Below are 14,426 nucleotides of genomic sequence, written 5' to 3'. Positions count from 1 at the left end.
GAAAAAAAAAACTGTTCTGAACAATCTTTGTCACCTTTGACACCTTCAGCTTTTATATAAAAAATACATTGTGCTTAATTAGAAGGCTAGTAAAATTTATGCAGTAAAAAAAAAACAAAAAAAAAAAACAGATTGCTTGATTGCATTCTGTACCAATTATACGGAGCCCCACACATGACATGCAAGAAAAAAATAAATAAATTGTGTGCACGATTTGCTAATTGGTTCCCTCGATTTGCTAAATCGTGTGCACAATTTACTAATTCATTCTCTCGATTTATAAATCGTGTGCATGATTTAGCAAATCGAGGTTACGAATGAGTAAATCGTGCAAACAAGTTATAAATCGAGGGAATGAAAGAGTAAATCAATTTACGAAATAGTAATCGACACACGATTTAGCCTACTATTTTATTCCTGCATGCCATGTGCAGGGCCCGTACAATTAATTGGCATGCCATGCAATTACAATGAACATTTTTTATCAAATGACAGCCCTGATTTTTCATTGAATTTCTTGTTTAAAGAGCAAAATATGGATCATTTGGGAAATCTCTGCAAGAGCATCAATTTTAGAAACAAAGACAAAATCAGTGATAAATTGACTATATGAATTTGATTCGGATCTTCGTCATAAAACAAAATTAAAATTAGCTAAAAAAAATTGAATGACAGAACAAATGTTATATGTGTGGGCATTTTGGAAATGACACAATTTACAAATTCACAACAAATACTCAAACAACTCAAAAACTTTTTGAAGTGTTTTTTCAAGCAAAGCGTTGCCAAATAAATTGTGCCTTAAATTTACTTCTTTTATTTCAAATTAAATTCGTTTTAAATTAGAAAACAAAACATATATTCCAAAAATAAATAAATAAATAAATAAACAGGCAAAAATAGGAATAATAATAAATAAAAAATAAATAAATGCATGCTAACTTCAAGAATGACTTTTGCACTTTTGTATTTTAAGCCAAAACTGCCCCGAAACATTTACTAAAATTAAACAGCTTGTTACTAGCATTCCAATTATTTTCTGACAATTTTCCAAAAGACTTGCGTAGAACTGTGAAAATCGCAGAGACTTGATATAGAGCCGGTTGTTTTTTTCTTGTTTTTTTTTTTTTTTTCATTCATGCAGTAAGCAACAACCTATAGCTAAGCACTACAAACCACCCTGAACACCTTATCATCAGGGTTAATTTGTCAAGATTAAGAACCATTCAGGATTCTTAAGAAAATTTTTATTATTTTCCCAAATTATTATTCTTTTTAAAATTGTTATTATTTTTGCAAATATATCATCAGACTCAACTGGGACTCATTCAAATAGGTCTGGTTATGAATTCATATTATAAAAGACAATCTGAAGTGGGATCACTCTATCAAATGTTACGTTCTTTTGAAAATGTCACGAAACCATTTTTTTCCCTTTGCACAAGTTCAGTTACTTAGAAAATGTCAGTATGATAAGTGTGCAGTGGTCGATTCTCATCGGCCCACACAAGCTGCTGTGTGTCTGTGTAATGATCCTGAATCGATGGCCGCTGAGGTGCTGTTCGATTCCCAGCCATCAGGCACAGGTGAGAAAGCAATCTGTTGTTTTTTTCCCAAGTGGAAAAGAAAAAAGTCAGCCAGGGTGAGAAATCTATCACATGATGCCAATGTGAAGACAACAGTCTGTCCAATCAGATAATGAAATTTCCTGTTTCACACTGATGCATAATCTGACTCATCATATAATCATCATTCATTGTTCCTGTTAGAAGCATCTCTAAAATATAAAATTCTTTGTTCTAATACTGAACCTACATGCTAAAATGTTCAGTAAAACTCAGGGCCGTCCTTAGCTGACAAGGGGACCGGTGCAAGGTAGGGAGGTTGCTGATATTTAGGGTCCCCCTCTCCTGGGGAAAGGTTTTGCTTTTGCTGCGGGTCCCGGTGCAACCCCACCAGATGCACTGCCCAAAGGACGGCCCTATAATATAATGCTACATAAAATTACTTTTAATGCATTAATTATGCCCTGTAATGCACCTTATAATGCATAGTATGATCTCATGAATATTTGTAATCACAGTTATAACAATACATAAGTATTATTTTAAACACCTTTTGAAAGTATACTACATTAAAGCACACTACAAACCAATTTCGGATGAATCTGCATATATTATACTGAATTATAAAGGTAGTAATAATGCACTATATATATATATATATATATATATATATATATATATATATATATATATATATATATAGTGCATTATCAATAACTTTATAACGTTTTAACTGCATTCCTCTGTAATTGTTTGTAAATTTGCTAGTAATTTCTGAGTAAAATTTTTTTCACATTTTTTTCAGTGTAGAAAGAGTAGCCTATTTAATACTGACATTTTATCAAGTTTCAATTTCAGTTTTAATATAAACATTATTTAAAAAAAATATTGTAACAGGGATGACATTTTAAGATTGAAAATATAAAAGAAAGTAGTATAATAATACATTTAGTGAGGTTTATGCTTAAAGGTAAAGTGTGTTATTTCTGCATCACAACTACACATTTCAGCTTTAAATCTAGCAAATAAATCTGCAAATGCACATACACTTCATTCTCTGAAGACATAATAAAGTATGCATTTTCAGGTAAATTTATTGAATTTTAAGAAAGTAAAAAGGGCAGACACAAAGATACTGACCAAGAATTGTGATTTTATCGCAATGTAAAAGTATTTTTTTAAATGTGCCTTGTGCATCAGATTAATCCGCACACAAGCCTGGCAAATGCAGCACTGATTGATCTCTCTTTCCTGTCCCAGCGTGACCTCTGCTAGTGTAGTGTGCAGGTGTATTTGCACGCTTTGTGTTGGCATATGCAGTTGGAAAGCACAGCGATACAGTGACGTGCGGGAGCAAGAACAGATGGTTGTGCACAAATGCTCAGATTTACCTGCTGTCATGTCCTTTACTACAGTCTGGAAGTGAAAATAATGTCCTGGACTTTTATTTTGATCATCAATAATCATTATGGTTGTAAAAATCAGGTCCAGGCCACATTTCACCCCAAAATAAAAAGTTAAAAAATATGAGAAACAATGAAGCCTACACACACACACACACACACACACACACACACACACACACACACACACACACACACACACACACACACACACACACACACACACACACACACACACACACACACACACAGGTTTAGAAAATGTTTAACTTTTTTTTGTAATAGAATGTGTAATAGAAAGTGTATTAAGATTATTATTTTTTTGCATTGTGACATTATTTTCTTAAAATTGTAATTATCAATTTTTTTTGTAATAGAATGTGTAATAGAAAGTGTCTGATATTTTTTTTTTTATTTTTTTAATTTTTTTATTATAATTGTGATTATTATTTTTAATATTAAATATATTGTGAATACTATTTTATGTAATATATATTTAAATTGTGATATAATATAAAACAAATTATATTTTTAGATTTTCTTTTGCATTGTAGTCTGTTTTGTCGTAAAAGTAAATGTTACGAATACACATATAATATAAAACAAATTATATTTTTTATTTTTAAGTTTGAAATTCTTTTTTTTTTTGTTTTGTATTTTTTTGTAGTAGATGATAATTTAATCTATATACAACACTTGAATTTAATCTGAATTAAATTTTTTTACAGTGCATTGTCACATTATTTTCTTGACGTTTTAACTATTCTGAACAATAAATATAATTAAAATCGTATTACTGCAATACAGTATTTTTAGGTTTAATTTTCTTCTTTATGCAAAATATAACTGAAATGTTTAAAAATTATTTTAAACAAATAATGTAAGATATAAATATAATATAAAACATTAAATTTTATTTTCTTTTAAGTATGGGGTGAAATATAATCCAGTTCTTGACAGCTTTTCGTGAGATTCACCATCATTCATCACTGAAACAAAATAATCACACCTACTAGCAGGGATTACTTCCAATAACTTTGAACTTTCATAATTAATTTATTCACTTAGAAGTGTAGTTAAATTGAAGAGTCAGTATATAATATTACAATGACAATTATATCTGCATAATGATGGAATAATTAAATAACAGGTGTGCACTAATGCTAATCACCCATTGAAACAAATGAAGACCATAATTGAAAATTCTAACAAAACATGCATTTGTTTTTAATACACTGCTTGGCAGAAGCATTCAGCGAGCACATCAGTTTAAGTAGCAGTTGACTTGTGTAGTAAATCACAGCGTGGTTCATCTGTTTTATAGCATTTATATAAGCCACTCAGAGCAGATCTGCAGAACGAGACTGTTTGAAGCTTCACACAATGTCGACGCTCACTCACTCAATTACTGCCGCCTACACGTTATGACTGAAGTATCTCAAACAGCATCCGGTGGCCCACATTTTGAATGGACACATTGTTCTGAAAGGAAATTAATTCAGAGCTGTAGTGGTATAGTGGTCAACATGCAGGAAATATGAGTTCGAGTCCAGCTTATGTGTTAGTTTCTGATCTTGTTTACCTCTCGTCTCTACTCTTATATAATTTTTAAGTATTTTATTGTCATGATTGTTTTATATATCGTTCTGCCAAATAATCAATACTAAAGCAGTGCAACAGCTACAAAAAACATGCCAAACATGCAACAGATACTAATAAAAGCCAATTAAAATGTTATATTCTGTACAAAAGTGTTTTTAAGAAATTAATACTTTTATTTAGCAAGGACACAGTAGGTTGATCAGAAGTGACATTAAAGACATTTATTGTGTGTTCACTAGATTTCTATTTCAAATAAATGCTGTTCTGAACTTTCTATTTATCAAAGAATTCTGAAAAAGTCTCACTGTTTCCACAAAAAAATATTAGGCAGCATATCTGTTTTTAATATTGATAATAAGATTTTTATTTTTATTGATTTTTTTAGCATGAAATCAGCATATTCACATGATTTCTGAAAGACCATGTGACATTAGTGAGTAAAAATACTGAAAATCAGGAATAATTTTTTTTATTCATTTCTGGTCATGTAAACGATTTTTCATTGCACAATATTATAAAGAAAAATGGTTTGTAATTGATTGAAAATGGATATGTCTTATTTAAGGCAGAGTGGTTGCATAGTACAGTTTTATATATCACTCTGAGGGGGAAAAACCTGATTTCCGGCAAAGAGTTACTTATGCTGAGAGTTTCATTTAAGTAATGGATGGTATGGTATATGCACTCTTATCTCTTAATGATATTCATACATCACCAGAAGCTTTTACATATTTTAATAAATAAAGATGAAAGGTTCTGAGGCAGTCTACAATCAAGTAATCTGTGGCTGAACTTTATTGTAAACCATACACTCATGCTCAAATACCTTGATTAGCATAAATCTAACTGAACTGAATAAACTCCAGTTGAATTAGATATGTCCATGAAACACTCCCAACAAAACAAGACTTCACCTTTTTCATATTGTTAAAAAAACAAAAACAGGAATAGTTCACCCAAAAATGTAAGATGAGATGAAGATGAGTTTGTTTCTTCATCAGAACAGATTTGGAGAAATTCAGCATCACATCACTTGCTCATCAATGGATGCTCTGCAGTAAATGGGTGCCGTCAGAATAAGAGTCCAAACAACTGATAAGAACATCACAATAATCCACAAGTAATCCACACCACTCCAGTCCATCATCTTAACGTTTTGTTAAGCCAAAAGCTGCATGTTTGGAAGAAACAAATCCATCACTAAGACATTTTAAACTTTAAACCATTGCTTTTGCAGTGAGTCTATTATCTACTAACCGCTTCCTCCAGTGTAAAAGTAAATCTCCTGTTGTCCTCTCGCATCAAAATCTACCAACATATTTGTTTGGAACTGTTTTGGCTTGCAAGCATAGCTTCACCTGTGCATATTTCTTTCCTGATTCAGACAAGGTGACATTTTCACTGGAGAAGGCAATATTACGTGACTCAGATTTTAGCCAGAGGTAAAACATCTTAATGATGGACTTGTTTCTTCCAAACACACAGCTTTTTCCTTCACAAGATGTTAACTGACAAGATGTGAACAATAAATAAAAAAATACTCAAATTATAAGGCACAAGACGATGTTTTACTCCAAAATCTGCCATGAACAGACTCTTGTCTCTGGTCTGCAGCTACTGAAGCTCCAGTATGAAAAATCAAACTCATAAAATCCCAGAAATATCTCAGGTATATTAATATAACTCTCATATATTTGCTTCTGATAAATGACCTTCTGAGGTCATTTTTCCCCCTTGCATCCATTTATAGCTCAGATCAAAGCTCTGTTCTCTGACTCCTGAAGCTCACGTCTCATTTAGCCTGTACGCAAAACATCGGCGCTGAATTAGGGCAGTATTTGAGTAAATATTTGGCATGATTTTTGGCTGAGAAGGACGCATCTGTGTATGATCAGATCCTCCACTGTGATTAAACAGATGGGCTCTCATCCAACAACCAGCACATGCTAAATACTTCAGTATTTTGGGCATATTAAAGGATTTTAACACACTAATATGTGGAGCTGACAGGGAACTGAGCATCCAAAAGCAACCCTTACATATCCAGGTTATTATAAAATAAAATGAATTAACATATTTAAATAAGTAAAAAAAATAAAATAAAAAAATAAAAAAATTATATATATATATATATATATATATATATATATATATATATATATATATATATATATATATATATATATATATATATATATATATATATATGTGTGTGTGTGTTTATGAGTATATTGAAGAACATTGAGCCTATTTATTAATTTATGTTTGACTAAGATTTTTCATCTGTGATTTAAATTGAGCAATAAACCTCAAAATGTAAACTTTACATAATAATAACATGTCTGGGTTATAATATATATATATATATATTAGATCACTTATTAATTTTAATTAGCCTTTATGTATTGTAATCGCAATGTAATACCCATTGCCATTATATATATATAATTATATATATATATATATATATATATATATATATATATACATATTCCATACAGGTCCATATATTTGGACACAGGCAACATTTTTATTTTTTCTAGCTGATGACCAAAATATATTCAAGGTACAGTTATATAATGAATATGGGTTTAAAGTGCACACTCTGAGGGTTATTTTGAGGGTGTTCACATCAAAATTGGAGGAAAGGTTAAGAAATTACAGCTCTTTACCTCCCTTCTTTTTCAAGGGACCATGAGTAATTGGACAGTTGATTCAAAAGCTGTTTCATGGACAGGCGTGGGCTATTATTTCGTTATTCCTACATCAATTAAGCAGGTAAAGGTCTGGAGTTGATCCCAAGTGTGCCATTTGCATTTGGAAGCTGTTGCAGTGAACCTACATCATGCTTTCAAAGGATCTCTCCATGCAAGTGAAACAGACAGTTGTTAGGCTTCAAAATCTAAACAAATCCGTCAGAGAGATTGCAGGAAGATTCGAAGTGGCCAAATCAACAGTTTGGTACATTCTGAGAAAAAAAAAAAAGAACGTACTAGTACTTTACGTACTTTATGATTTGCTAAAAAATATTAAAAATCAACATTTTATTTATGATTATATTTATTTGTCCAATTAAATTTGAGCCCCTGAAAATGGGGGGACTGTGTATAAAAATGGTTGCAATTCCTAGCTTAAAGTCTACACTTCAATTTCATTTTGATTGTTTTATTTTAATTCTGTTCTGGTGGCATACAGAGCTGAAATTATGAAAATTGTGAGCAGACAGTGATTTGAGCATCAAACCTAAATTTTTTACAAGAAAATTAAATTAAATTAAATTAAATTAAATTAAATTAAATTAAATTAAATTAAATTAAATTAAATTAAATTAAATTATTGTTATACAATAAAGGCAATAGAAGAAATATAATAATGTGCAAATAAAAAAAATTAAATAAGACATTTACGTGGCAGGTTTTGTAAAAAGTAGTTATAGTAAAAGTAATTATAAGAACAGTGCTTTGGTTGGAAAATTGGCAAGAAAGAAAGGTCTGGATATTTACTTCAAAAGAAGAAGCTGTGATTACGGAGCGCAGAGGTTAGCCTCAAACCAGGCGCCTATCAACATCCCTGTAGATCAATAGGCCTCTAGTGCTACTGATTTATCAAAGAGTTAACAGGTAATTAAGGCAGCCTGGGGTAATGAGAGGTAATGGCATGATCGATAGCATGGACAAACCAGAAAACTGACATGCTCATTTAGATGACAATAAATGCCTGGCCTAACGATCTTCAGCAAGCTATGTTTAATTTGGACCGAACTTAAGAGCATCCTATTCCTGTTAACTTGGGACGTGCGTAGTCCATTAGAGACACATCAAATCATGATGCTCTTAAAGAGACTGGTCACACAATAAATTAAAAATATGTTGTTCATTTCAGCTGAAACACAAAAGAAAATGTTCTTGGTGCTTTTTTACAGCTTTAAGCTCCAAAAGGACATAAAAGTAGCCCATTAATAACACTTTTTTTGTCCATTTGTCCACAAGGAGCTAAGGCTCTTGATGGAAAATAATTTCTCCTATTGTTAAATAAAATCAAATAATATAGGTTTAGAACAACATGATGGATAGTAAATGAATTTATGGATGAACCAATTAATTAAGTGAATGATGTACCTATTTGCATTTATATCACACTTTAACAATAGGCTTTTATTGAAGATGTAGTCTTAAGTTTTATAATAGGTTTTTCTATAAGCCTTTTTGTTCTTGTAATCAAACTGAGAGAAAATACATTTGGATGCTCTGACAAGTGACAAGCATAGGTCATAAACCACAAGCAAGATGAGATAGCAACTAAACGGGCTTATTAGAAAAGCCTCTTATTTCTTTCTTGTTCGTTGTATATTCATGAATGTCACTTTGATTAATGAGTGTTGGCCATCCTGATAAAATGAGATCCTTTATCTGTTGTCAAGGGATCCAGTCGCTGAGACCTTGTGGTTGCACAATACTTAACAGAACAGAAAACGCCGGTGAGATGTCCAGGGAACGGAAACATAACACTTACACAAGACATAATTAATGTCAAAATGAAGTATTTATAGTGAAATATCATTATTGCTCATACTTACTTTGAAAATAATAATAATAATAAAAAAACTTCCTAGCAACCACTCATAACCAGTGGTGGACAAAGTATCAAATACTTGAGTAGAAGTACTGTATACAGATATACTAATAAAATCCAGCAAAAGGATCAAGTAAATAGACTACTTAAGTCACTTCTACTTTTCAGTTTTACTCAAGTAAAACTACAAAAGTATTAGATTTTGTTTAAGCACTTCAGTATTAAAAGTAAAAAGTACTGATCGGTGAATGTTTATTTTGTAATTTTAACTTGTATACTTTTATATTTAATAATTTTACATGATATAATTTAGGCTATATAAAACTAATGATCAGAATATCTGGGGGCTCTTCATACACACGCACCAAAACAATAAATATTAGTATCAGTTTAGGTTACTAATACTTCATCTGTGCAAACAAGTGAAAAAAATTAATAAATAAATAAATTAAAACAAAATTATATATATATATATATATATATATATATATATATATATATATATATATATATATATATATATATATATATATATATATATAGTACAGACCAAAAGTTTGGAAACATTATTATTTTTAATGTTTTTGAAAGAAGTTTCTTCTGCTCATCAAGCCTGCATTTATTTGATCAAAAAATACAGAAAAAATTTAATATTGTGATATATTATTACAATTTAAAATAATTGTTTTTAAATTTATTATACTTTTAAATTATCATTTATTTCTGTGATGCAAAGCTGAAATTTTAGGATCATTATCACATGATCCTTTAGAAATCATTCTAATATGATGATTCATTATCAAAGTTGGAAACAGTTCTGCTGCTTAATAATTTTTTCAGAACATGTGATACTTTTTTAGGATACTTTGATGAATAAAAAGTAAAAAAAGAAAAAAATGTATATATGTTTTTAAAATATAAATATTTTGTAATAACAATATACACTACTGGTCAGTAATTTGGGGTCAGTAATTTTTTTTTTTCTTTTTTTTAAATAAAATCAATACTTTTATTCAGCAAGGATGTGTTAAATTGATAAAAAGTGATAGTAAAGAAAATATATTATTAGAGATATATATTTTTAGATTTTTTTTTTTATTTTGAATAAATGCAGTTCTTTTAAACCTTTTATTCATCAAATATATTAGACAGCAGAACTGTTTCCAACACTCATAATAAATCAGAATATTAGAATGATTTCTAAATGATCATGTGATAGACTGGATGTTACATGTGACACTGAAGGCTGGAGTAATGATGCTGAAAATTCAGCTTTGCATCACAGGAATTTTTTTTTTTATTTTTTTTTTTTAAGTATATTCAAATAGAAAACTATTATTTTAAGTTGTAATAATATTTCACAATATTACTGTTTTTTTCTGTATTTTTGATCAAATAAATGCAGGCTTGATGAGCAGAAGAAACTTCTTTCAAAAACATTAAAAATAGTAATGTTTCCAAACTTTTGGTCTGTACTGTATATATATATATATATAGTATTTAAAATGAGGAAAAAATAAAAGTGTGTTCACAAACAATATACTGTGAGTTTTAAGAAGAACGCTATGCAAACATACTGCTTTGGCAATGGGGAAGATGCATGAGCATTAAGTATTATATTTTATTTTTACCAAAAAACTAACACATCAAGCACTTCATACAGTAGGCTTAAACAGCTCGCCATTTCACAACAGATTTAGTTCCCAAACAACTGACATTCGTGACTTAAATGATTTTCATATAGTAACTTATTTTTGCACTCAAACTCCGAAGATCTTGCGTTTTTGGGGTTGTAGCTAGAAGTGATAAAGCTACAGCCAGAAAAACCAACAATAAATTACATTTTTGTATATTAAACTGTGTTTTATTAATGTCTACACCTTCCCAATCCTAAACCCACTCCTTACAATAATTCAAAAACAATAATTATTGTTGTACAGCGTGACAAAAATGACGTTATTTTGATGTGCGCATGCTCAGTAGCCACAGCTGTTAAAGCCTTAACCCGTTTTTTGCTTATTTTTAGTCAGACTTGTGAATTCACTGAATTGTTTACTGGCGACTCGCTCTGACTGAATCATTTGAAACAGTGAGTTGTTGACTTGAGAACGGCTGCAATCCGCTCAATCCAGTTTGCGAATGAATCATTCAGTGCGATTTGTGAACCGATTTAACATGTTCACTGAAAAGAATCGCCTTGTTCATGAATCAGGCACCGATATCACGTCTTGGAGTGGGTGGTGATTTCTTTAGTTCAAAATAACGAGGTACAAGATGTTTTAAGAAATCTAGTGGAATAAAATTTATCATATTATGCTTTGAAATCTAGTGAAGTAAAAATTTCTCAAAATAAAAATACTCAGATAAAGTACAGATACTTAGCTAATAAATGTACTTAAGTAGGCTAGTAATGAAGTAAAAATACTTTGTTACTGTAGCCTGCACCACTGCTAATAACTCACTTGAAACCACCAAACAACTCCCAAGAAACCACACAGCAGCATGTCAACAACCAATTAGAACGTGCCAACACTCTGGAGATGCACATGTAAAAATCAAGTTTTGCTGGGTTTTGGCTGTTTTTTGTTTTTGTTGTTGTTTTTGTGAAAAGGTAAAATCACTTTTTCAGGCATGCTCCCCGAACATAAAAAGGTTAAAGAGAGAGAGATGTAGTGAAGCACACTGCTCTTGTCTCCCATAGCAACCCTGGCATTTCTAGTGCATTTCCTGATACATGATGTTCTGTTTTGGAAGGTTACACTGACATGCTAGTTAGCATGTGCAGAGCGCACCAGAAATGCAGGAACAGACAAAAGAGGAATGTATTTTTAGGAATGGCCTAACTAGGTCATGTGCTTGATGGCCAGGAGAAAGCTGTGAAAATGGCTGCTTTCCCATCACTGCAGAGAGTGTGTGCTTTTCATGTGGATCAGAAGCATTTCAGCGGATAACATGCAGTTTTCAGAAATGACAAAAAAATTATCAATCTCACTTGCTGTTGCATTATAAAAAAAACCCTGCATTATATATATATATAATATATATATATATATATATATATATATATATATATATATATATATATATATATATATATATAACTGATATATAAATATTATATATATATATATAACTGAATTTGAAATTATTTGATGTTGAATTAATTTTATTATATGTTTTTATTTAATTGAGTTTTAAATTAAAAATGTTTTTATTGGTGTGTTGATTTATTATAAAATTTTAATAGTTGTTTTGTTTTTATATTAATACATAATATACTATAATTCCAAAGTTTGGAATCAGTAAGATTTTATTTTTTATTTCTGAAAGAAATTAATACTTTTAGCCAGCAAGGACACATTCAATTGATCAAAAGTGACATTTATATTGTTATAAAATGTTTTTATTTCAAATAAATGCTAAACTTTCTATTCATCAAAAATTGTGATTTTGTTTTTATCACAGTTTCCACAAAAACTGATAATAATCAGAAATGTTTCTTGAGCAGTAAATCAGCATATTAGAATGATTTCTGAAGGATCATGTGACACTAAATACTAGAGTAATGATGCTGAAAATTCAGCTTTTCATTACAGGAATAAATTACTTTTTAAAATATATTCAAATAGAAAGCAGTTGTTTTAAATTGCAATAATATTTCACTATATTATTTTTACTGTATTTTTATTAAATAACTGCAGCCTTGGTGAGCATAGAGACTTCTCTCAAAAACATTTTTAAAAATCTTATCAACCCCAAACATTTGAACGGTAATAAATACAGCATATATATTTTTCTCTCAGAAAGAGTTGTGAACATTATGTTGACTTATATAAAGTGCATGCAAAAAATGAGTATTATGAGATGACATTCAGCTTTGAAATGACTCGGAAACTCATGAGGTCATGGGCTAGTAAAGCGATCAGTCTGCGTCTGATCCCCTTCACCTTTACTAGGAAAAGTCCAGGCTTTGTGAATCTGTTCTCTAAGCCTTCTGAGTTCAATAAGGCACCACTACATACTTGAATTATACAAGAAGATTATATTTTTCAAAGGATTTATTTTTTATACAACCAGTGCTCTACCTGGCGGCAACGTTATCACGTCATACCATTTTTCTTCAGTCTGATATGGAGAGGATTTGATATAACTTGCTTTTTCCAGTGCCTTTGCCGCTCAGACAGAAATACAAGAATAACATGGATATTTCACAATAACCCATCCCACACAGTTTGTGCTACAGACATTATATCTAATATCATGCAACTTACGGAGATGTGTGATCATGATACACCATTTTTATGCACTGGACAATAAATATTTCCACAAAATTATACAGAAGAGTGACTAAGAGATTTGGTTCCAGAAAGAACCACCAAGCAAACACCTGAGGAATGAAATGTTGGTTTGGTGAACTTACCTATCTTTCTTTGTTTCAGACCCAGAGGGCCGCAGGTTAAAGGGCATTCAGAGGAGTACAGAGACAGGGCTGGCCGTAGAGATGCCCAGCCGTACGGTCCGGCAGGCGAGCCACGAGTCCATCGAGGACAGTATGAACAGCTATGGCTCAGAGGGAAAGTGAGTATTATAAATCAGGACTTCTCAAAATATTACATTTCTTTTAAAGAAATAGTTCGCCCGAGAAAAAAAATAATAAATGCTGAAAATTACTCACCCTCAGGTGATCCGAGATTTAAATGAGTTTGTTTCTTCACTGGAACAGATTTGGAGAAATTTAGCATTGCATAACTTGCTCACCAGTGGATCCTCTGCAGTGAATGGGTGCCGTCAGAATAAGAGTCCAAACAGCTGATAAAAACATCACAAAAATCCACAAGTAATCCACACCACTCCAGTCCATCAGTTAACATCTTGTGAAGTGAAAAGCTGCATGTTTGTAAGAAACTAATCTATCATTAAGACACAACCATCACATCTGGCTTCTGGGTCCATAATCCATAATAACGCTTCCTCTAGTGAAACTCTCACATCAAAATCCACTGACATATTTTTAGGACATATGTTTAGGACTGTTTTAAACAGTGCTTATTTCACTCCTGATTCTGATAAGACGACTGTTTCACTGGAGAAAGCAATATTATGGATACGAAGTGATGGTTTGAAGTTAAAAACATCTTTATAATGGATTTGCTTCTTACAAACACACCTTTTCACATCATGAGATGTTAATTGTTGGACTGGAGTGGTGTGGATTATTTGTGGATCTGAAAGCACCCATTCACTTATATTATAAAAATAAGCATTATCACAATGATGACTCACT

General features: G+C 31.0%; 1 protein-coding gene across 1 annotated transcript in view; it reads left to right on the top strand.

The window, feature by feature from the left end:
- The window catches only part of LOC109066529 (regulating synaptic membrane exocytosis protein 4), a 28,902-nt gene that overhangs the window by 5,026 nt on the left and 9,450 nt on the right, over window positions 1–14,426 (top strand). The window contains exon 2 of the mRNA XM_042726536.1: window positions 13,582–13,720. Coding sequence (XP_042582470.1) covers window positions 13,582–13,720 — 139 coding nt within the window. The remainder of the gene's footprint in view (window positions 1–13,581; window positions 13,721–14,426) is intronic.

Source organism: Cyprinus carpio, chromosome B6 (assembly GCF_018340385.1).
Source record: "Cyprinus carpio isolate SPL01 chromosome B6, ASM1834038v1, whole genome shotgun sequence".
In the NCBI taxonomy this organism is placed as follows: Eukaryota; Metazoa; Chordata; class Actinopteri; order Cypriniformes; family Cyprinidae; genus Cyprinus; species Cyprinus carpio.
The sequence above is the reverse complement of the archived record's forward strand: the minus strand, read 5'-3'. Positions and strand labels throughout refer to the sequence as shown.